Genomic DNA, 25117 nt, shown 5'->3' with positions numbered 1-25117 from the left:
CTCTGGTAACGCAAACCCCCCCTCCCCAGTATTAATCATTGGTGGCAGTGGCCACAGGGTCCCCCTCCTCCCCCCCATCATTGGTGGCAGTTTGCAGTTCCGATCGGAGCCCCAGCAGTGTAATGCTGGGGCACCGATCGGTTACCATGGCAGCCAGGAGTCACGCTGCTGAAGTCCAGGCTGCCATGGTATGTTAGTGAGCAGAGAGCAGCGCATTATACTCACGTGCGCTGTGGCCGCCGGTCGCTCCTTCTTCTCATAGGTCTGTGCGGCGCATTGCTAATGCTGTAAGCATTAGCTATCCGCCGCAGACAGAAGAAGGAGCGACCGCCGGCCACAGCGCACGTGGGTATAATGCGCTGCTCTCTGCTCACTAACATACCATGGCAGCTAGGACTACAGCAGCGTGACTCCTGGCTGCCATGGTAACCGATCGGAGCCCCAGCATTACACTGCTGGGGCTCCGATCGGAACTGCAAACTGCCACCAATGATGGGGTGGAGGAGGGGGACCCTGAGGGATATGGCCGGCACATTCATTGGTAGTGCAGTGGCCACAGTCCCTCCCCTCCTCCTCCTACTCTGTCCTCATTGGTGTTCAGCGGCAGCCGCGCACAGTGGGGAGGGAGAGACTCCCTCCTCCCTCCTCCTCCCTCCGCTGTGCCGGCCGGCTCAGAACATGGTGCGCGCGATCATATCGCGGTCCGGCGATATAGGCGATATGGCGAAAATCCATATCGTGGCCCAAATTCATATCGCATATCGCCTATATCGCCTATACCGCCCACCCCTACTAGAAATCACACTCCAACATGAAGCGTGTCTCCCTCACTGGGCGAGCTCGTCTGAAACTGCCCTAAAGCTTCAGACAAGATTTAGGCGTGAGTTTGGGGGAATAAATTCTGACAGAATCCACTGACATTCTGCTGGCAATACATGTGAATGGGATGTCAGAGAAAATCCATGCAGAATAATGAAAGCGCAGTGCTCGGTATGTTCATTCTTCACACGTATTCCGCATGGAAAATTCCAGGACTAGCGCCATTAAATTACAACGGGGATAATCTGTGAACTGATCCACTGGCCAATGTTCAGTGTGCGGCAGAAGGCAGAGCTTCCGCTTAGGAATTTTTCTAGATATTATCTGAAAAATCTACAGAAGATTTGCCTATAGTGTGTAAACACGGTCCTATAGTGCATGGAGTTCTAGGATCATAGAAGGACTACTAGGAAGATAGGGGGTCATTTATCAAACTGGTAGAACTGGCTTAGTTGCCCAAAACAACCAATCAGATTCCACCTTTCATTAAAGGGACTCTGTCACCACTTTCTAACCCCCACTTTTTTAACTATCGTTTTATTCATGGTGCCCTTCTGATTACAGTTGTCATCTTATATGTTAGATCTGCGGTGCCGTTTAGGTAAAAAATCGATTTATATCACCTGTCAATCAGCTAGATAAGGTGCCCAGGGCGTTCCTCTCCTCTTGAATCTGCCGCCTGCCGCCGCCGCCGTTGGTGCCCAGCTCCTCCCCCGGTCTCGTCAGCGCTGCCTCAAACAACACAGATCCGCCTCCGGCTCTCCCTCAATGCCCCCTCCTTTTTTTCGGAAATCTCGCCCGTGCGTACGCATCCTTTCGGCATCATCGCTCTAAGTTCGCGTTATGCGCATGCGCGAGAAAAGGATGCGTACGCACGGGCGCAGGCCTGTGCGCACACGCGAGATTTCCGAAAAAAAGGAGGGGGCATTGAGGGAGAGCCGGAGGCGGATCTGTGTTGTTTGAGGCAGCGCTGACGAGACCGGGGGAGGAGCTGGGCACCAACGGCGGCGGCGGCAGGCGGCAGATTCAAGAGGAGAGGAACGCCCTGGGCACCTTATCTAGCTGATTGACAGGTGATATAAATCGATTTTTTACCTAAACGGCACCGCAGATCTAACATATAAGATGACAACTGTAATCAGAAGGGCACCATGAATAAAACGATAGTTAAAAAAGTGGGGGTTAGAAAGTGGTGACAGAGTCCCTTTAACCAAAGGTGCTGTCAAAAATGAAAGGTGGAATCCGATTGGTTGCTATGAGCAACTAAGCCAGTTCTACTTTACACCAGTTTAATAAATGACCCCAATGATTCCTAAAAATCTGTAAAGCTATCCTTTAACCCATTACCCAGAGGAACATTGCCATATGTCCTTACGGAAAATCCTATTGACGCCTCACAGCACACGAGCTCGAAAACTATTTCTCAATTGGAATATTTTCGGCCTTTCCAAGATATTCTATTAAAATCCCAGTAGAGTCTAGCTGGTCAAACAGAGGAAGGAAAAGGGGGATTTGGTCACAGGAAGACTGCCATTATCAGATAAACACACAGCCTATTCCTTCACGTCCCTGTGTAAAGAGGAGATGGGGGGTGGATAAAAAACAAAAGGCTAAAACATCAGAGGAAGTCACCAGCAAAATGAAGCAATAAATTACAACCCGTCAGCCATCATAACATACACGCCAAAAGGACAAGGGATTTCCAAGAATCTGTCCGGAGGACATGTGCAATAAACTGCTAATCCAGAGCAAAGACCAACATCATCTGGAGCCTTCATCAAATAGTGATGAGTTTCAACTCCAACATCTAAGGCATCTAAAAATACATTCTGTCGTCTAACCCGCCCGAAAATATATGAGGGATGAGCATTGCTTGGGAGCTGAAATGTATACACTGGTTAGTTGTGTGGTCAATAGAAACCCAGGCAACTATCAGATACACATCGTCCTGCACTTCTAGCTCTAAAGGGACCTTCTCTTAAAGGGAATGTCTCATTAGAAAATTACCTATTGTTTAATGTTTTTCATGTTTAAATTACTACTTTAAATTTTCCATGTCCTTATCCAGGTCTGTTTTCGAACTGCCTAACAGGCTGGTCTGTAGAGATCACTTTACTGCAGTTATCTACTTATCTGTCATTATAATCCTGCCTATAATGATATCACCTCGGTGTATAGATAAGTCAGGATCCATCATTCACAATAGGCGATTGTCAAAGCTCATCTATTCTTTCCTTGCACAGGTCAAAGAGCATGCCTAAAAAACCCACCCATAGAAGTCAATGAGGTCCCTTCCTGACCATTGGGTCTATGGCTCATGGGGCTGCCGTAAAGCAATTTTCTTAATGCTTTCTAAATGCAGATAACATTTTTGGCGACACATTTCCTTTAAAAGCTAAATATTAAACATCCATAATATAGGTCAAAACTGTATGATCAAGGGGGCCTCCAACCACTGGGACGTCCAGCGATCAAGAAATTTGAGAATCCTCAGCAGTACTGCTCCATTGATTTCTATGGAACTGACAGATATGGCAAAGCATGGAACGAGCCAATCCCATATATAGTGAATGGCGCGGTGGTCTTGCATGTGCACTACTGCTCCATTCACACAGGGAACTTGAGGACCCCCGTTTTGTCATTTCTGAGGGTCCCAAGAGCCAGACCCCCCGGCAATCCAGTGGATTGGTGGTAAATGTTTCATATGTCAACCCCTTTAATATCAGAATGTGACGCAGCCAGAATTCTGTTCCATTGTCAAATGCATGGACAGAGGGGGCAAAGGTTCCCCAAATACATTAGATTAGTATGATTTGAGCTTGGCGACCTCCTAATGTGTATGGGGTATCCCAACAATTCCCTGCGGCAGATGTCAGGGAAAATAAGGATCCTTTGTTCAGGTGGAAGATCAGAACTGCCAGAGGCTCCTGGAAGCAGCTAATTTCCCTCTCTCCATTGAAGATACAGGCATGTATGGCTGCTGGTGGTGGAATAAGTCGAATGAGCGTTTGGCCTACAGCTATTATAAGTGCTTGAGGTTCTTCACACGGCAACTGTGGTTCTTGTATGTCTCTCTCAGACCTCTGTGTGGGACCTGTGTGCATTAAATGTAGGGTCTATGGACGTCTACCAACCCATACATGGAAACCATATGTGAGGATCCTCTAAAACAATTCCCTGGATGGACTAGAGTTAAAGGCATTTACGTGACTGGACCTGAGCTGCACACCAGACACAGCCCAATTAACAAGAAGTGGTAACGTTCCTAGAGAAGACAGATTCCTGCGTTACTGTTCACCCTTGTCTCGGGCAATATACTTTTCCAAAGAAATGTAACTCAGACTGCACAATGTGAGCACTGGAGGAGGCCTTACTTGGATTTGGCTGTAATAAAACTTCCGTTTGCTTCATTATTTTCTCAGTCCATACTTTGGTGCTTTCAGCTTTAGCAAGAAGGTTCTCCAGGTGGGCGTCCAACTCGGTCTTTTCTGCCTGACCAAGCTTCTCTTCTGTAAACTGTAGGAGCAGAGAGGTGAAGAAGAGTAAGTGTCTAGAGAACGGAGATAGCTGCTATAAAGGCGATTCACAAAGGGCATCCTCCTAGCATGTGCCTGTGATATGCGGTACAGGCCAAAAAACAGATGCCGGGTTATGTTTCATAGAGTAAAGTTGGCCACGGTCATATGACACTCTTAATACATATGCACTTAGCATACGACACCTATGTCCTGCTGAATGTATAATGATGGAATTTGTGAGTACCAAGCACTGCGCTGTACACTATAGCGGCTATACTTGGTATCGCGCTTAGTCCCATTCACTTCAAGGGCACCTGAGGGGTTAACTGCCGCTGATCGCAGCTCCCTGTCATAGAGGTCGGGTGCCGGCTATGTGATTCATCCGCCTCCTGTACCTGTATTAAACGTTAGTTATTTTCATTGGTGGCGCAGTGGCCACAGCCACTCCCCTCCCCCGCCTCTCTCTCCTCTCATTGGTGGCAGCGGCACAGGGGGGGAAAGAGAGACTGCTTCCTCCTCCCCTGTGCTGCAGAGGGAACATGGCGCAGTAGCACAGCCTAGTATCGGTAAAAGGCAAATCCCGGTATCGAATCGATACCGGTACAAAAGTATCGATTGGGTAATCGATACAACTGGTTACATATAATACATTCACTTATATAGGGGTCATGAAGTCTGTAGATACCAAAACTAAGGGTACTTTCACACTTGAGTTACAGGATTCCGGCAGGCAAGGATCTGGAAATCCTTATGCAAACGCTAGCATTTGTTTCCGGATCCGGGTGGCAAATGCATTGAAATACCAGAACTGTCTCTCCGGTGTCATCCGGAAAAATGGATCCAGTATTTATTTATTTTTCACATTTTTAAAAAGTCTGCGCATGTGCACACCGGGTAACCGGATCCGGCATTCCTGAATTTTGGCCGGAGAAAATACCGCATGCTACAGTGTTTTCTCCGGCCAAATACCGTAAGAGGAACTAAACTGAAGACATCCTAAAGCATACTGAACGGATTGCTCTCTATTCAGAATGCATTAGGATAAAACTAAAGCGTTTTTTCCGGTATTGAGCCCCTAGGACGGAACTCAATACCGGAAAACTTTAACGCTAGTGTGAAAGTACCCTAAACTGTACCTATGAGAACAAGAGAGAACTTTACACAACTACCTTAAAGGAAAACAAAAAAAACATTTCTTATCCACTCTACTACCGGGATCCATGCCATTCAGCAGAATAGGGGCCCTATTTTACTCTGTTTGAAGGAAGCATCAATTGCGCACGTTCGGCAGTCATTCTGCTCAAGTGCCTGGGACCCCACTACATTTCTGTCTCCAGCAGTCTCAGAGTTGAACTGAGCAACACAGACAAGTGCAACTCCACTAAAACAGGGGGTCACAGCAGCTCTGTTCTCATGACCGGTGGGGGCCCCAACTGTCAAACTCCTGGTGACCAGACACCTTCTATCATGTAAACTGGGATAATTGTCTTCTATGGGACAACCCCATTAATATATAAAGCATGACCCCAGCGTGTAATATGCTCTGCCACCTTTACACACAAGTCTGCTGCAAACCATCGACGATGTAGAAGTGGAGACGATCACAGGCTACGAGCGGAGCAATAGCTCACCGATCCTGAACTTCAGTGATATATACAGGTCCGCAAAATGTGAAAACCCTGGTAGTGACATGCGGAAGACCCCGGAACAATATCTGGGAGGAGGGATGATGCTTTGGTTGATCTGCTGAAGGCACCTTCTACGTCTAGAGGAAAGAAGTCTTCATCATAATGTAAATGGGAATTCTTTAGTTCAGGGGACAGAAACCCCCACAGCTCCAGCTGTTGTGAAACTACAACTCCCAGTATGCACATTTGCTTGTCTGTTCTCAGAACTCCCATATAAGTGAACAGAGTATTCTTGGCATTGTAGTTTCACAATTTCTGGAAGTTACTTAAAGGGCAGCTGTCGGCAGATTTGTACCTATGACACTGGCTGACCTGTTACATGTGCGCTCGGCAGCTGAAGACATCTGTGTTGGTCCCATGTTCATATGTGCCCGCATTGCTGAGAAAAATTAAGTTTTAATATATGCAAATGAGCCTCTAAAAGCAATGGGCAGTGCTCCAGAATGCAAGCAAAATGGTCGCCAATGCAACTTAGAATTGCAAAATGGCGACAAGACTTTGTAGTCTTGTCGCCATTTGCGCCTAGACCATCCGCCGCAGACGTCCGCTCACACTACCCGGCCTAGAGGGTGGGCGTGGCTTGGGTTCCCGCATCCTGTGCTCCCGCTTCCAGTAGTCTGACAAGTTTGGGGTAGAGCCTTTCACCTCACCCTGATTGGCTAGTAATTTTCCCACCCATCGCTCACTCGGTAACCGCCCCTTCATGTGTATTCGCTGCTACACGAACAACGCTCGTTTCTATTGGACGGTTGCGAGTCTCCTCCTGTGTTCTGCTCGCTGATTGGGTTGCGAGTGTGGTGGGCGGAAGCGTCGCCTGTGTGTTGTCCCGGCTGACGTGCACATAGATCCCGAGAAGGGAACTGGCCATGTTATATTACTGGGTGAGTGTTTGCTGTGTGACAACTTTGCAAACAAAGTGACATGTTCTTGTGAAGGGACGTGCTTGTAGTGGCCTACACGGTGTATATTGACGCTGACCAGTCCAGACAAACCTTTATTTTCAAAGCTGAACTCCCTTTTAAACTCCTCTTGCCACACTGCATCAAATTCAAGATGTCTGCTTGCTGTCGGTGAATGCAGACGCTCATGCTTACATTCAAAACCTACAATCCAGTGGTAAACGCCATGCTTTATCTACACTGATACATTGTAACGGAACCTCAGCTGTAATAAGTAGAACAGGGGTACTCAAGTACTTATTGTAAAAGGTCCACATATCCAAGTCAAAAATATATATAAGGAGGGACAACACCATTGGCGTGTAGCGCTGCATTATTATTATTTTTTTAACAATAATCCACACCTCCAAGCCCACCTATTCTCCTTTCTGCTGACCAACAGTAAAAATGTCCTTTCAGTACCCCCTAACAATAATGATGCCCCTTAGACTGTAAATACAGTGCTGCCCATAATTATTCATACCCCTGGGAAATTTTGACTTCGTTACTTTTATTCAACCAGCAAGTAATTTTTTGGCGGGAAATGACATAGGTGTCTCCCAAAAGATAAGACGATGCACAAGAGGCATTATTGTGGAAAAAAAACATTTCTCAGCTTTTATTTACATTTGAGCCCAATGTGTCCAGTCCAAAATTATTCATACCCTTCTCAATAATCAATAGAAAAGCCTTTACTGGCTTTTACAGCAATCAAACGCTTCCTATAATTGCAGACCAGCTTTTTCCATGTCTCCGCAGGTATTTTTGCCCATTCATCTTTAGCAATGAGCTCCAAATCTTTCAGGTTGGAGGGTCTTCTTGCCATCACCCTGATCTTTAGCTCCCTCCACAGATTCTCAGTTGGATTCAAGTCTGGACTCTGACTGGGCCACTCCGAAACGTTAATGTTGTTGTCTGCTAACCATTTCTTCACCACTTTTGCTGTGTGTTTTGGGTCATGCTGAAATGTCCACTGGTGCCCAAGGCCAAGTTTCTCTGCAGACTGCCTGGATGTTGTCGTTGAGAATCCTCATGTATTGCTCTTTTTTCATGGTGCCGTTTACTGTGATTAGGTTCCCTGGTCCATTGGCTGAAAAACACCCCCAAAGCATTAGGTTCCCACCACCATGTTTGACAGTGGGGATGGTGTTCTTTGGGTTGAAGGCTTCTCCTTTTTTACGCCAAATGAAGGAAACATCATTTTGACCAAACAATTCAATTTTTGTTTCATCTGACCATAACACAGAAGACCAGAAGTCATCTTCTTTGCCCAGATGAGCATTTGCAAACGCCAAGCGAGCTTTTGTGTGCCTTATCTGGAGAACTGGAACCCAGCAGTGTGCAGTGTCTGTTGGATTGGGTGCCTTGAGACATTGCCACCAGCAGAGCCCAGATTCACCAGGATGGCCTTGGTGGTGATCCTTGGATTCTTTTTCACCTCTCTAACTATCCTCCTGGCCAGCACAGGTGTCACTTTTGGCTTCCGACCACGTCCTCTGAGATTTTCCACAGTGTGGAACATCTTGTATTTTTTTCTCAAATGTAAATAAAAGCTGAGAAATGTTTTTTTTCCCTACAATAATGCCTCTTGTACATCGTCTTATTATCTTTTGGGAGACAGCTATGTCATTTCCCGTCAAAATTACTTGCTGGTTGAATAAAAGTAACTAAGTCAAAATTTGCCAGGGGTATGAATAATTATGGGCAGCACTGTATTTAGTGATCCACAGAGTATGATGCCCCTAATTGCACCCTCACCGCAGGGTGATCCCTTGGTGCCTCCACACATTATAATGCTCCTTAGTGCCCCTGACACATTGCGATGCCTCCTTAGTTCCTCCCCACAAAGGGCCACAGTGGCCCCTTAACATGTGAAATGGCCACTGTGCCCCCTGCAGAGTAGAAATGCCCATTGTGCCCCCTGTGTTAAAAAACAAAACAAAACACAATAACTACTCACCTTGTCCCGTTCCTGAAGCTCACAGTCCTCTCTGCAGCACTGTGCGGGCAGAGCTTATGCAGATTTTCAGACTGCAGGCCCCGCCCACACACCAGCAGTGTAATCTGTGCCTGCAGGCTGAATGGGGGAGCAGGGAGAAGTCTTCCTGCTTCACCATTCAGAGAGCTGCTGGCCTAAAGGAGGGGAGGAGCGCGGGGAGCGGAGCGGAGTGACAGGACCCAGCTCCCTGCGCTCCAGCAATGAGCGCTGCCATCTGTATTAATGGAACGCTCATTGCTTCTGGCCTCTGGAACCCCAGCAGAGCTGGCACCCGAGTGCATGCAGGGGTCCGGACAGTTGGCAACCACGGTCTGCCAGTTGAGTACCCCTTAAGTAGAAGGTTAAGATAGTTTTCAGCGTCCCAGAGGCTGACTGCAAGCAGAGAGTTTAAAAATAGGGATCTAGTAACACACAGTGAATAAACGCATGTACAGAGGCTGAAAACCCATCTTGGTGACAGAGCTGTGTGTTTGTTACAATGTGTCAGTGTAGCTTGGTGCTGTACTCCTAGTGAGGGTAAGAGGCGCTGAGGGTAAGAGGGGTAAGTACCCCAGCGCCTCTTAGTGGCTAAAATGTTGGAGAGGAGAACATAGCATCCAACTCTAAATTATGTGCTTTAGGGCTCATGCACACGACCGTATGTATCTTGCGGTCTGCAAAAAAATACGGCTGACATCCGTGTGCATTCCGTATTTTGCGGAACGGAACAGCTGGCCCCTAATAGAACAGTACTATCCTTGTCCGTAATGCGGAAAATAATAGGACATGCTCTATTTTTTTTTTTGCGGAACGGAAATACGGAAACCGAATGCACATGGAGTAACTTCAGTTTTTTCCTGGGCCCATTGAAGTGAATGGTTCCGCATACGGTCCACAAAAAAAAAAAAAACTGAATGGACACGGAAAGAAAATACATTCGTGTGCATGAGCCCTTACTCTGTCAAGTTTTTGTTTGGATGAGATTCTCGAAAAAGCAGACAAGCAGTGGAGGCCGGGAAGCGAATGAGCCAGGACCTGGGGATTACCAACGCAAATCTGGCTAGTCTGACAGGTCATGGAAATGAGTGCACGACCCCTTTAACTGCGCAGGCTGCAGCTTAGAGAACCCCATGCTCAGCGATATTATATGTATTTGAAATTTGGTGACTAAAAATGTCATTTGGCTCCTAAATTTTGAAGGTTAGAAGCCAATGGCTCCTTGATATTGTTTTTAGTCTGGAGCACTGAATGGGGGTGCTGCTGTTACACCCAGAGGCTCTGCTCTCTCCGCACTTTATTAACAGGGCCAGGCAGTGAAAACGTGATCACACCTGTCTGGTCCTGCAAATCAGAGTGGAGAGAGAGCTGAGCATCTAAGTGTAACAACAACACCCCCGTTGCTCCTAGAGGCTCATTTGCATACATGAAAACATAATTTTCTCAGCAATGTGGGCACATATGAACATGGGACCAACACGGATGCCTTCAGCTGCCAAGCGCACATGTAACAGGTCAGCCAGTGTCTTGGGTACAGATCTGCTGACAGATGCCCTTTAATTTCCAAAGAAGGGGCGCTGAACTAGGGATTGTGATTGCCGGATTTGGAGTCAGGAAGGCATCTTTCCCCTGATACGGGGCAATGGGCCTCTGCCTCAAAGACTTTTTCCGTCTTCTGGATCAACACGATAAGTTTAAAGGTTTCTCTTGATGTTCTGTGTCTTTTCTCAACCTTATCAACAGTATAAGGCCTCATGCACACGGCCGTTGTGTGCATCCGTGGCCGTTGTGTGCATCCGTGGCCGTTGTGTGCATCCGTGGCCGTTGTGTGCATCCGTGGCCGTTGTGCCGTTTTCCATTTTTTTTTCGCTGACCCATTGACTTTTAATGGGTCTGTGGAAAAAGCGGAAAATGCAGTTTTGCAGCCGCATCCGTGTTTCCTGTCTGTCCCAAAAATATGACCTGACCTGTCCTACGGTTCACGGACCCATTCAAGTCAATGGGTCCGTGAAAAAACACGGATGCACACAAGATTGGCATCCGCGTCCGTAGGCTACTTTTACACAGACGGATCCGCAGATCCGTCTGCATAAAAGCTTTTTCAGAGTCTGGGGCTCCGATCGGTAACCATGGCAACCAGGACGCTACTGCAGTCCCGGTTGCCATGGTTACTTAGCAATTTGTAGATGCATTATACTTACCTGCGATGTCTGTGACCGGCCGGGAGCTCCTCCTACTGGTAAGTGACAGATCATTAAGCAATGCGCCGCACAGACCTGTCACTTACCAGTAGGAGGACCTCCCGGACGGTCATAGACATCGCAGCTCGCAGGTAAATATAATGCTTCTACAAATTGCTAAGTAACCATGGCAACCGGGGCTGCATAAGTGTCCTGGTTGCCATGGTTACCGATCGGAGCCCCAGCGATTAAACTGGGACTCCGATCGGTACTCTCCGCTGCCACCAATGATAGGGGGGGGGAGATTTTAATTAGGAGGGGGAGGGAGGGAGGGGGGGCCGGCCGCACTGGCCACCAATGAGTTAACTGCAGGGGGGGAGGGGGGGGCCAGCCGCACTGGCCACCAATGAGTTAACTGCAGGGGGGGGGGGGGGGGCAGTCATGTACACTGTTCTTTCAGTATATTCTAACCTGAAGCGTCCCCATCACCATGGGAACGCCTCTGTGTTAGAATATACTGTCGGATCTGAGTTTCACAATGTAACTCAAATCCGATGGTATATTCTAACATAGAGGCGTTCCCATGGTGATGGGGACGCTTCAAGTTAAAATATACCATCGGATTGGAGAAAACTCCGATCCGATGGTATAAAAGGGACTCCTGACTTTATATTGAAAGTCAATGGGGGACGGATCCGTTTGCAATTGCACCATATTGTGTCAACATCAAACGGATCTGTCCCTATTGACTTGCGTTGTAATTCAGGACGGATCCGTTTGGCTTTTTTTTCATGTCCGTTGATCCTCCAAAAATCAAGGAAGACCCACGGACGAAAAAACGGTCATGGATCACGGACCTACGGACACCGTTTTTGCGGACCTTAAAAAAAAAAAAACGGTCGTGTGCATGAGGCCTAACTATGTAAGACATGGGTAACTCACGGCTGTGAAGGTAGGTTCACATCTCTGCTCAAGGTAATCTGGTCCTGCAGAGGAACAGACCACCGGACTTACCGTATCTGGCATGGCCATTGACTATAATGGGATCCGCCAGCTTTCCTGCACAAATGCCTACTTTCAGCCGAGCAGTAGAACTTGTCTAGCCAAAAACTTGCATTTACGTTGGAAAGCCGCCACATCCCCCATCGGATTGCCTTATGGTCAATGTGGACGGAGCGGTGTCCAGCAGTGTGCGGCTATGCTGGATACAGTAACTGGTAGTCTGATCCTCTGCTGGATTACCTTTAGCAGAGATGTGATCGGCGCTCGACTGCAGCTACAGGCTGACTGTCATCACATCAGCAGACGTCAGGGGTGGGGAGCAGTAAATTCTCCGCGAGGTGACATTTATGCTTGGACCTGTAGCAGATGCTGGAAGTTAGCCTGAAGCTTCAGCATAAAACACATGATAAGACGCTTTCAGGACTAGAGAAGCCAGAACATCTGTAATATTCCAGATTATGTATGAAATCAGGCGGACTGAATGGCTGCGCTTGTCCTTCTCCATTAACCTCTTAGGAGCACATGACTCCTGATCATACGACACAAATCTACATGTTTAGGAGCTGCACGTGTCTTATGACATCCTAACACTACAAGCACTTTACACCGTCAGCAAGGTTTCCAGGACAGGTTCAGTGTCGTCCAGCCAGATATACCCATCACGCAGAGACTGGGGAGTGAGCAGTCCCTGACCACAGCCTGATGAGGGGAGTAGTGCTCTGTCATGGCAGCTGAGGCACAGCTAGAGGAGATGTACCCTCCAGTCACTGATATCGTTAGGCCTCATGCACACCGGATCGGATCATTTCAACGGGCTGCAAAAGATGTGGACAGCATCCATATGTCCGTTCCGCAGCCCCACCAAAAAAACAAAAACAAAAACAAAAAAAAAAACACATTCCGTTCTGTTTTCAAGTTCGGCGTACAAGGTTCGGGTTAGGATACTTTCACACTAGCGTTATTCTTTTCCGCCGCTGAGTTCCGTCCTAGGGACTCAATACCAAAAAAGAGCTGATCAGTTTCATCCCCATGAATTCTGAATGGAGAGCAATCCGTTCAGGATGCATCAGGAGGTCTTCAGTTCAGTCTTTTTGCCTTTTCAGGACCGCATGCTGCAGTATTTTCTCCGTCCAAAATTCCGGAACACTTGCCTGAATACAAGATCCATTTTTTCCCATTGAAATGGATTAATGCCGCAAATTGTGGTCTGCGCATGCTCAAACCGCAAAAATGTGAAAAAATTTATGCCGGATCCGATACCGGAGAGACAGATCCGGAATTTCAATGCATTTGTCAGACGGATCAGGATCCTGATCCGTCTGACAAATGCCATCAGTTTGCATACAATTTGCAGGATCCGGCAGGCAGTTCCGGTGACAGAACTGCCTGGCGGAATCCTCTGCCGCAAGTGTGAAAGTAGCCTTATCTAAGAAATCCGTTATGGTCCATGGTAGTGAAATCCACACTGGAATTCTTAGATATCCGGAAGCTTCTATGCCGAACTTAAAAACAGAAGTTTGCTCATCCCTAGTCCTATTCTTCTCCATTTTGTGGACAAGGATAAGACATTTCCACAGGAGTTTGGAAAAGAAAAACTGTGGCACGCACTCGGCTAAGATCTTTGTTTTACGGATCAGTGATTTGCAGGCAACTAAACGGAAAGGGTCGTGTGCATGAGGCCTAACTGGGATTGTTTAGTTTATTCTTACTTTGACTGGAGAGTTCCTTTAACCCCCTTGTCTCACCCCTCAAATTGCTGTGGGAAACAAAGCCCTCACTTCATGGATCCCTCGTAAATCCTGTTCTGACGCCGCCTGGTCTCTCTGCTCTCCACTTTCTGATCAGGCTGCACCAATCCCCTGTGCGGGACCAGGAAGCAGAGGACCACAGTCCTGGGAGGCGAGCACCACTTGTTATTAGTGTGTTGCTTTTCCATCTGACAGTAAGCTAATCAATAGCAGGTACAGAGTGAGAGACAAGTGTCTCCCTGCACCAGACGCATCACCCAGCCTGAGCCTGCGATAGATCTGGGGAGGGTCTGGACGGCCTAAATGTGGATTTATACCTGCAGATAATCGAGAACAAACGTTCCTACGTGTAAAGGCGCCACAGATCCTAGTTTCCGGTCAGCAGATTATGCTATCTAAACAGCGATCTGCTGCCCAGAAACAATGTAGGATGAGCACAGCAACCGTGATCCCTCCTCCTCATACTGTGAAGGTGATCGCTGCCTGTAAATGCATCACTTCACCTCCACTGAACGAGCAGCCTGCTGACAGGAACGAACGCTTCCGTCCCGACAACCTGCTGCTGCCGGACCCGTGTAAATCCAACTTAAAGAGGACCTTTCACGGGTCCGAACATTGTAAGATAACTATCTGAACATGAACTATTATCCCTGGGTGCCGCTCCGTTCGCCCGATGAGGCCCCGTTCCCTTTTCCCGCGCTGTATGGTAATTGCTACTATCGGTTCACCAGGGAGGAGTCCGCCCCGTTTCTCCGAATGTATTTGTAAGACGGATCCGCATCTGGATGAGTCTACAAATGCTGTCCGCCTGCATGCAGATTGCCTGATCACTCTGCCGCAAGGGTGAAATTAGCCTTACAATGTTCGCGCCCATGAAAGGTCCCATCTTTAGGATTATTAGACCTGGGCCACTGAATGCAAAAACCACTAGAAACAACACCACAAAAACTGCTGCGCTTATTCTTGATTTAAAAAAACAACAAAATAAAAAAAAAACAGGGACAAATTCATGTGGGCGCGGAGTCGCAGACCCTAAACTTGTCGATCCACTGGTACGGATGAGCGGATCCCCAGTGTCTACAGTAACAGGTTAAAGGGGTATTCCGGCTGTTAGAGGTGTCCCTTATCCACCAGCTGGGTGGGGGTCCTACTACTGGCAGTGCAGGCTGTCACCAAGTGTCACTGCTGCCATGCCCATACATCAGGGGGGCACAGACCGTACCCTTATGACTGAACGCCCTGTACTGGAGACACAGCAGATAAATCTGGGCAGCATCAGTCGATGCCCACAGCTATATGTGCACCCAGTGTACCGGGGCACAGTAGGCGGAGGCCGCCCGCTCCCGTACCTGCACGGCGCGGCTCAGGAAGGTGCCGGCATCGGCCGCGAACTTCTTCACGTTGAACTCCATGTTGATGCTGGTCACACGGGCTGAGGAGATAAGGGAGGAAGCTCCACCTGGAGCTCGGGGGCTCTGTCACACTCTGGGCGGCTCCTGCTGCCCTCACACAGCATGTGACCGGAAGTGACTGCGTGCACCTCCATACCATAGAGAGGACAGCACGTAATGGCACGAGTGACGTACGCCGTGTAACTGCGCAGGCGCGGCCCAGGGCACTTTATTTTATTTTTAGTAGATTTTACCTGCCTGTTTTCTGCACGGTTGTAGGGCTGTGTTCAGTCTTTTTACAGAGTGGATTTCCTGCCCTCATAAACATTTACTTACGTATTTATTACTGACAGCTGGGTATTCTCATGTTACTGTTCATACATTTAAAGGGGTTGTCTGGGATTGAGGACTTTATTAGTACAGGACAGACATACGTATAACATACATCCATGCCCTGCCTTTTTCACATGTTTCTGAAGCCCCATTTTCTTATAGGAAATTCTTCGCCGGAAGTGAACTTTTCTTAGACTCGGTGACGTACCGAGCGCCGAAGCCTCTTCTTCCGGCTGCTCAGGGAGCTGGGTGACGTCACCGGCACTGATGGGCGGGCTTTAGCCAGTAAAACGGCTAGGGCAGCGCTAAAGCCCGCCCATCAGAGCCGGTGACGTCACTGAACACACTGCCCGGCGGAAGCCTTTGCCCTGCGCGATCTAGCATCGGAGCATGAACTGTTCTGATGCTCATCAGGGGGAACTGCCTGGGTGAAAATGGCGATATGTCCGGACAACCCCTTTAAGAGCTCCACAGAAACATTTGTTGTACTGTTTCCTGTCTGAAATGTTCAGGGGACTGAATTGCAGACGTTTCTTTTCTTTGGTGCACTCAGGTGTTGCACTCTACAGTTTTCCTCCTTTAAACCAGCCTTGCACTTTTAGAAAATTGTGAAAAGGTGATTTGAACTTTTTACCTGGAGGCAATGCCGCCGTATATAGATGGCGGTTTCTGTGTCATGCCTGCTTAAGGGGCTCATGTTCTGTGGGTGTCCCTTCTAGCAGGTGGTAAAAAGCATCCCCCCATGGGGAACTGCTGGTGTCACTGTAAGGCCACATGAGTGCGGGTGAACGCACATCCGCAATTTCTAACTTTTTTTGGTACGATTTGCTGCAGATCTCACCTTTCCATGCCAGAAACACATGGGGTTTTTGGTGCGAAAACGCACAGAAATTTGTGCAGAATTTCTGCAAGACAGTGTGCACTAGTGTGCAAGTGCCCTTAGGCCTCATTCACACGAGCGATACGGATTCTCTCAGGCCCCTTTCACAAGAGAGTGACGGATTGAGTGAGTTCAGTGAAACTCGCACCATTCCGCAAGCAAGTTCAGTCAGTTTTGTCTGCCATTGCGTTCACTGTTTTCAAATAATGAAGGATCCGGCATTCCGGCGAGTGTTCCGGAATTTTGGACGGAGAAAATACCACAGCATGCTGTAGTTTTTTTTCTGACCAAAAACCGTACAGTAACTGAACTGAAGACATCCTGATGCATACTGAACGGATTGCTCTCAATTCAGAATGCATTAGGATAAAACTGATCAGTTTTTTCCGGTATTGAGCCCCTAGGACGGAACTCAATACTGGAAAAGTTTAGCGCTAGTGTGAAAGTACCCTAAGTATGCTTTCCTCCACAGGTCCAGCGACGTGCACAAGTCAAGCTGAAAGCGCAACAATCCTAGAGCTGGAATGGCTCCCTATAGCTGCGATCGGGGGAGCCGTTCATTCCCTGCAGCAGCCTTGGTACCCCTGAGGGATCTGAGGCTGCCGCAGCAATGTTCCTATGGAAGCAAATTTCTCATAGACTTTAATGCAATCAGAGAAGCTATCCAATGATCGCATGTGCAAGTTCCCTAGGAGAACTTTTAAAAAGTAAATAAAAAAAGGTCACAGGCAAAAAGCCTGCACTATTAATGCATTTTATGCACATTTATCCTGTACAGTGAATGCTGTAACGGAAAATAAATCAAACTGGCTTATTGCCATTTTTTTTTTTGCTACTTCATCTCCCTAAAAACATTCGATAAAAAGTGATCAAAAAGTGATACAGACTCCAAAAGGGTATTAGTAAAAACTGTGGATCGCTCTGCAAAAAAATGAGCCCCCACACAGCTCCATAGACATAACTATAGAAATAACTATAAGTTATGGGGGTCAGAATATGGCAATGAAAAAAAAACTATTCTTTTTTTCAGCATTAAAACACAAAAAAATTATAATAATGTGATATTGTTGTAGTTGTACTGACCTGAAGAATGAAGGTAACAGCTCATTTTTACTGTATAGGCAACACTGTTAAAAAAAAAAAAAAAAAAAGTATAGCAGAATTGCGTTTTTTTTTCCCAGTGCCACCCCATTTGGAATTTATTTCCAGCTTCCCACTACATTTTATGCAATATTACTGTAAATGGTGCTATTAGAAAGTAAAATTTATCCCACAAAAGACCAGCCCTTATACGGCTATGTGAACAGAAAAATAAAGTTACGGATGGGGGAAGGCAGAAAATAAAAAACGGAAAAGGCAAAAATGGAAAATCCTCAGTGGCTGAAAAGGGTTAAATCTGTGGCTGACATTCAGTTAAGCTGGGCTTTTTAAATGACATAGGATCCTTTTCCACAGAAAGATGTCTACCCTTAATTAGCAATGTTGCCTAGCAATTACTCCAACAATTACATATACAGGTCCTTCTAAAAAAATTAGCATATTGTGATAAAGTTCATTATTTTCTGTAATGTACTGATAAACATTAGACTTTCATATATTTTAGATTCATTACACACCAACTGAAGTAGTTCAAGCCTTTTATTGTTTTAATATTGATGATTTTGGCATACAGCTCATGAAAACCCCAAATTCCTATCTAAAAAAATTAGCATATCATGAAAAGGTTCTCTAAACGAGCTATTAACCTAATCATCTGAATCAACTAACTCTAAACACCTGCAAAAGATTCCTGAGGCTTTTAAAAACTCCCAGCCTGGTTCATTACTCCAAACCGCAATCATGGGTAAGACTGCCGACCTGACTGCTGTCCAGAAGGCCATCATTGACACCCTCAAGCAAGAGGGTAAGACACAGAAAGACATTTCTGAACGAATAGGCTGTTCCCAGAGTGCTGTATCAAGGCACCTCAGTGGGAAGTCTGTGGGAAGGAAAAAGTGTGGCAGAAAACGCTGCACAACGAGAAGAGGTGACCGGACCCTGAGGAAGATTGTGGAGAAGGACCGATTCCAGACCTTGGGGGACCTGCGGAAGCAGTGGACTGAGTCTGGAGTAGAAACATCCAGAGCCACCGTGTACAGGCGTGTGCAGGAAATGGGCTACAGGTGCCGCATTCCCCAGAAACAGCGGCAGAAGCGCCTGACCTGGGCTACAGAGAAGCAGCACTGGACTGTTGCATGTCATTCGGAAATCAAGGTGCCAGAGTCTGGAGGAAGACTGGGGAGAGGGAAATGCCAAAATGCCTGAAGTCAAGTACCCACAGTCAGTGATGGTCTGGGGTGTCATGTCAGCTGCTGGTGTTGGTCCACTGTGTTTTATCAAGGGCAGGGTCAATGCAGCCGCTATCAGGAGATTTTGGAGCACTTCATGCTTCCATCTGCTGAAAAGCTTTATGGAGATGAAGATTTCATTTTTCAGCACGACCTGGCACCTGCTCACAGTGCCAAAACCACTGGTAAATGGTTTACTGACCATGGTATTACTGTGCTCAATTGGCCTGCCAACTCTCCTGACCTGAACCCCATAGAGAATCTGTGGGATATTGGGAAGAGAAAGTTGAGAGACGCAAGACCCAACACTCTGGATGAGCTTAACCCCTTAAGGACACAGGGCGTACAGGTACGCCCTTGTGCCCTGGTACTTAAGGACACAGGGCGTACATGTACGCCCTGTGCATTTTCAATCACCGCCGCGCGGCCGGCGGCGATCGGAACCCCGTGCCTGCTCAAATCATTGAGCAGGCACTTGGGGCAAATGCGTCGGGGGGTCCGGTGACCCCCCCATGTATGCGATCGCAGAAAACCGCAGGTCAATTCAGACCTGCGGTTTTCTGCGTTTCCGGGTTATTCGGGTCTCTGAAGACCCGATAACCCGGAACAGGATGGTGATGGTGGTGTGATTTCACTCCACCAATCACCATCCAGCGATCCTGAGTGGTGATGGTGACATCACCACTCAGGATCGCTTTCTGATTGGTCTGTGGGCGGTCCGGTGGCAGATTCAAAAGAGGCAGGCGCCCCTCTCCTCCTCCTTTTGTGTTCCGGCGCCGGAGGAGAGAGGAGCTGCCTGCACGTGTCTGCCACCGCTGCCTGCACCCCGATCTGTGCCCCCCAGGACCCGATCTCTGCCCCCAGCACCCCATCAGGTACATAGGGACAGCTAGGGAAAGTTTGGGATAGGCAGGGAAAAAAAAGGGAAAGGTAGTTTTTTTGAACTTTTATTGCATCACCCCAGTTAGGGTGTCTGGGGTCCACAGCACAGCTGTGTGACCCTAGACCCCCCAGGGGTGCTGCCACTTGCCCCCCTCCCCCTGCCACTTGCCCCCCCCCCCACCTTTTTTGGGGTGCTTTTTTTTTTGAGTTCACTGACTGTGACCGGCACTTAGCGTCCGGCCACTGTTAGCGCATCGCACACCCCACCGCTGATCAACTTCGGACGGTTGATCAGCAGTTTTGAATTTTTTTTCCTCACTTTTTTGCCCTTTTTTTAGTTAGTTTATTTATTTTTTCTGTTAGTTTTAGGGTGAGTTTGTGAACACCCGTGCCCCCTCACACACGCACACCAAATAAAGAGTTACACACACGCACATATACACGCAGACACACACTCCCCTATGGCCCGCCGGACGTTCTCGGCTGAGGAGGCATACGCCCAGCTTGCCTCCGAGTCCGAGAGTCCCAGTGAGGATGAGGATGACCCCACATTCCTGTTGTCATCCGCATCCTCCTCATCATCTAGCGATGATGATGAGCCCCCAAGGCGGCGGAGACGCCGCCAGGCGGAGCAAGGGGACCGCCATGTTAGGGACCCTGTGGCCCACACTAGTACGAGCAGCTCTGGGGCTCGTACTGGTTTCCCGGCCCACCAGTTAAATCCACCGGAGCACCCTGCCGGTGAACTTGTCTGGTGTAGCCCAGAGCGATACGAGCCCGTGATTCCTGATTTCGTAGGCCAATCAGGAATCCAGATTTCCACAGTGGGCTACACTGAATATGACTTTTTTTGTCATTTTTTCAGTGACCCACTGGTAAATCTGATGGTGGAGCAGACGAATCTGTATGCCCAACAGTTCGTCGCTCAACACCCGGGCTCCTTTTTGGCCAGGCCCGGTGGCTGGACCCCGGTCAGTGCAGCCGAAATGAGGACATTTTGGGGCCTCGTGCTGCATATGGGCCTGGTCAAGAAACCCAGTGCCAGGCTGTACTGGAGTGGGGACGTCCTATATCAGACCCCACTTTACAGTACGGTTATGACACGCTCCCGGTTTGAGGCCATCCGGAAATGTCTGCATTATTCCGATAATGCAGCATGTCCACCCCGAGGTGATCCTGCCCATGACCGTCTGTACAAGATACGGCCGGTCATCGATCACTTTGGGGCCAAATTCATGGAGGCCTATGTACCTGGAAGGGAGGTCGTGGTTGATGAGTCTCTCATTGCGTTCAAGGGGAGACTCATTTTCCGCCAGTATGTGCCTTCCAAGCGGGCGAGGTATGGCGTGAAGCTATACAAAATTTGTGAGAGTACCTCAGGGTACACTTACAAATTTCGTGTATACGAGGGGCGAGATTCCCGGATTCAACCCCCAGAATGTCCCCCCACTCTGGGTGTTACCGGGAAACTTGTGTGGGACCTTATGCACCCACTGCTGGATAAGGGTTACCACTTGTACGTGGATAACTTTTATACCAGTATCCCCTTGTTCCAGTCCCTTGCCGCCAGATCCACGTCCGCTTGTGAGACCGTGCGGAAAAATCAACGCGGCCTCCCTGCCCACCCCCTCCAGGTACCTATCCCCAGGGGTGAGACCCGTGCCCTTACCACTGGAAACCTGTTGCTGGTCAGGTATAAGGACAAGAGGGATGTCCTTATGCTGTCCACAATTCATGGTAACGGCATCACCCCTGTCCCTGTGCGAGGTACCGCGGCAACGGTCCTCAAGCCCGATTGTATCGTCGCCTACAATCGGTATATGGGAGGAGTTGATCTCTCGGATCAAGTCCTCAAGCCATATAACGCCATGCGCAAAACCCGGGCATGGTACAAAAAAGTTGCGGTCTACTTGGTACAGGTTGCCATGTACAACTCTTTTGTACTATCCCGAAGCGCTGGCAGCACAGGGACATTCCTCCAGTTCTATGAGGCAGTCCTCAAGGCCCTGATCTTTTCGGACCGGGAAAGAGCAGGCCGGAGTACCTCGGGAACTGTAGGCGCCCGGATCGTCCCTGGCCAACACTTTCCAGGTGTGGTCCCCCATACTGGAAAGAAGGGACGAACCCAAAAAAAGTGCAGAGTGTGTCGCAGGAGGGGGATACGGAAGGACACGACTACTCAGTGCGACACATGCCCCGATCATCCGGGCCTCTGCATTGACGGTTGCTTCAGGGAGTATCACACTTCCATGGAGTACTAAATTTATATCCCAATTTAGCACTGACATCGGATAAAAAAAAATGGTTCTCAGACTTGAGACACCCAAAAAAACTAAAATAATTTATTAAAAGTAGACATAGGTATTGCCGCATCGGTAATAATCTCCTCTATAAAAATGCCCCATGACCTAACCCCCCAGATTAACACGGTCCAGAAAAAAAAAAAAAGGTGCAAAAAAAGTTTTTTTTGTCACCTTACATAATAAAAAGTTTAATAGCAAGCGATCAAAAAGTCATATAGCCCCCAAATTAGTGCCAATAAAACCGTCATCTCATCCCGCAAAAAATGAGCCCCCACATAAGATAATCAGATAAAAAAAAAAATAGAAAATGACTCTTAGACTTTAGAGATACAAAAATTTTTTTAGGGTATCAAAAAGGATAATATAGTCTAAAACCTAAATAATTGTAAAAAAAAAGTTGACTTATTAGGTATCGCCACGTCCGTAAGAATCTCCTCTATAAAAATACCCCATGACCCAACCCCCCAGATTAACACAGTAAAAAAAAAAAAAAAATAGGTGCAAAAAAATATTTTTTTTGTCACCTTACATAACAAAAAGTTTAATAGCAAGCGATCAAAAAGTCATATAGCCCCCAAAATAGTGCCAATAAAACCGTCCGCTCATCCCGCAAAAAATGAGCCCCCACATAAGATAATTGGCTAAAATAAAATAAAAAAAATGACACTTAGACTTTAGAGATACCCAAAAAAAAATGTTGTATCAAAAAAGATAATATAGTCAAAAACCTAAATAATTGTAAAAAAAAAGTAGACTTATTAGATATTGCCGCGTCCGTAAGAATCTCCTCTATAACAATATCCCATGACCTAACTACCCAGATTAACACGGTTAAAAAAAAAAAAAAAAAAACTGTGCCAAAACCGCTATTTTTGGCACTTTTCCATTTCAGTCCGTTTTTTCCGGTAACAAAACAAGGGTTAACAACCAAACAAAAGTTAAAATTTATTACCCTGATACTGCAGTTTACAGAAATGCCACATTTGTGGTCGTAAACTGCTGTATCCGTAAAAGGGAGGCTGCAAAAGGAAAGGACCGACATGGTTTCTGGAAGGCCGATTTTGATGGCCTTTTTTATTGACACCATATCCCTTTTGAAGCCCCCCTGATGCCCCCCTAGAGTAAAAACTCCCTAAAATTGACCCCATCTAAGAAACTACACCCCTCAAGGTATTCAAAAATGATTATACAAACTTTATTAACCCTTTAGGTGTTCCTCAACAGTTAATGGCAAATGGAGATGAAATATCAGAATTTCAATTTTTGGTAACCTTGCCTCACAAAAATGTAATATAGAGCAACCAAAAATTATATTTACCCTAAAAATACTCCCCCAAAAAATGCCACCTTATCCCGTAGTTTCCAAAATGGGGTCACTTTTAGGGAGTTTCGACTCCAGGGGTGCATCAGGGGGGTTGAAACAGGACACGGTGTAAATAAACCGGTCCATAAAAATCAGCCCTCCAAAAACCAAACGGCGCACCTTTCAATCTACGCCCCGCTGTGTGGCCGTACAGTAGTGTACGGCCACATATTGGGTGTTTCTGTAAACGGCAGAGTCAGGGTAATAAAGATACAGTCTTGTTTGGCTGTTAACCCTTGCTTTGTTAGTAGAAAACATGGGTTAAAATGGAAAATAAGGCAAAAAAATGAAATTTTCCAATTTCATCCCCATTTGCCAATAACTCTTGTGCAACACCTAAAGGGTTAACGACGTATGTAAAATCAGTTTTGAATACCTTGAGGGGTGTAGTTTCTTAGATGGGGTCACTTTTAGGGAGTTTCGACTCCAGGGGTGCATCAGGGGGGTTGAAACAGGACACGGTGTAAATAAACCGGTCCATAAAAATCAGCCCTCCAAAAACCAAACGGCGCACCTTTCACTCTATGCCCCGCTGTGTGGCCGTACAGTAGTGTACGGCCACATATTGGGTATTTCTGTAAACGGCAGAGTCAGGGTAATAAAGATACAGTCTTGTTTGGCTGTTACCCCTTGCTTTGTTAGTGGAAAACATGGGTTAAAATGGAAAATAAGGCAAAAAAATGAAATTTTCAAATTTCATCCCCATTTGCCAATAACTCTTGGTCAACACCTAAAGGGTTAACGACGTATGTAAAACCAGTTTTGAATACCTTGAGGGGTGTAGTTTCTTAGATGGGGTCACTTTTAGGGAGTTTCTACTCTAGGGGTGCATCAGGCGTCTTCAAATGGGACATGGTGTAAATAAACCAGTCCATAAAAATCAGCCCTCCAAAAACCAAACGGCGCACCTTTCACTCTATGCCCCGCTGTGTGGCCGTACAGTAGTGTACGGCCACATATTGGGTATTTCTGTAAACGGCAGAGTCAGGGTAATAAAGATACAGTCTTGTTTGGCTGTTAACCCTTGCTTTGTTAGTGGAAAACATGGGTTAAAATGGAAAATAAGGCAAAAAAATGAAATTTTCAAATTTCATCCCCATTTGCCAATAACTCTTGGTCAAAACCTAAAGGGTTAACGACGTATGTAAAACCAGTTTTGAATACCTTGAGGGGTGTAGTTTCTTAGATGGGGTCACTTTTAGGGAGTTTCTACTCTAGGGGTGCATCAGGGGGCTTCAAATGGGACATGGTGTAAATAAACCAGTCCATAAAAATCAGCCCTCCAAAAACCAAACGGCGCACCTTTCCCTCTACGCACCGCTGTGTGGCCGTACAGTAGTTTACGGCCACATATTGGGTGTTTCTGTAAACGGCAGAGTCAGGGCAATAAAGATACAGTCTTGTTTGGCTGTTAACCCTTGATTTGTTAGTGGAAAAAAAGTGTTAAAATAGAAAATTAGCCAAAAAAATGAAATTTGATAATTTCATCCCCATTTGCCAATAACTATTGTGCAACACCTAAAGGGTTAACGACGTATGTAAAATCAGTTTTGAATACCTTGAGGGGTGTAGTTTCTTAGATGGGGTCACTTTTAGGGAGTTTCTACTCTAGGGGTGCATCAGGCGTCTTCAAATGGGACATGGTGTAAATAAACCAGTCCATAAAAATCAGCCCTCCAAAAACCAAACGGCGCACCTTTCACTCTACGCCCCGCTGTGTGGCCGTACAGTAGTTTACGGCCACATATTGGGTGTTTCTGTAAACGGCAG

At 47.1% G+C, this 25117-nt stretch overlaps 1 protein-coding gene across 1 annotated transcript in view; it reads right to left on the bottom strand.

Annotated features, from left to right (window-relative positions):
• SH3GLB1 (SH3 domain containing GRB2 like, endophilin B1) overlaps positions 1–15389 on the bottom strand; it is a 52409-nt gene extending 37020 nt beyond the window's left edge. Inside the window, exons 1-2 of the mRNA XM_044300472.1 lie at positions 15218–15389; positions 4194–4335 (exon numbers count right to left, since the gene is read on the bottom strand). Coding sequence (XP_044156407.1) covers positions 4194–4335; positions 15218–15280 — 205 coding nt within the window. The 5' untranslated portion in view covers positions 15281–15389. The remainder of the gene's footprint in view (positions 1–4193; positions 4336–15217) is intronic.
• Positions 15390–25117: the final 9728 nt, after the last annotated feature.

Source organism: Bufo gargarizans, chromosome 7 (assembly GCF_014858855.1).
Source record: "Bufo gargarizans isolate SCDJY-AF-19 chromosome 7, ASM1485885v1, whole genome shotgun sequence".
Taxonomy (NCBI): domain Eukaryota; kingdom Metazoa; phylum Chordata; class Amphibia; order Anura; family Bufonidae; genus Bufo; species Bufo gargarizans.
The sequence above is the reverse complement of the archived record's forward strand: the minus strand, read 5'-3'. Positions and strand labels throughout refer to the sequence as shown.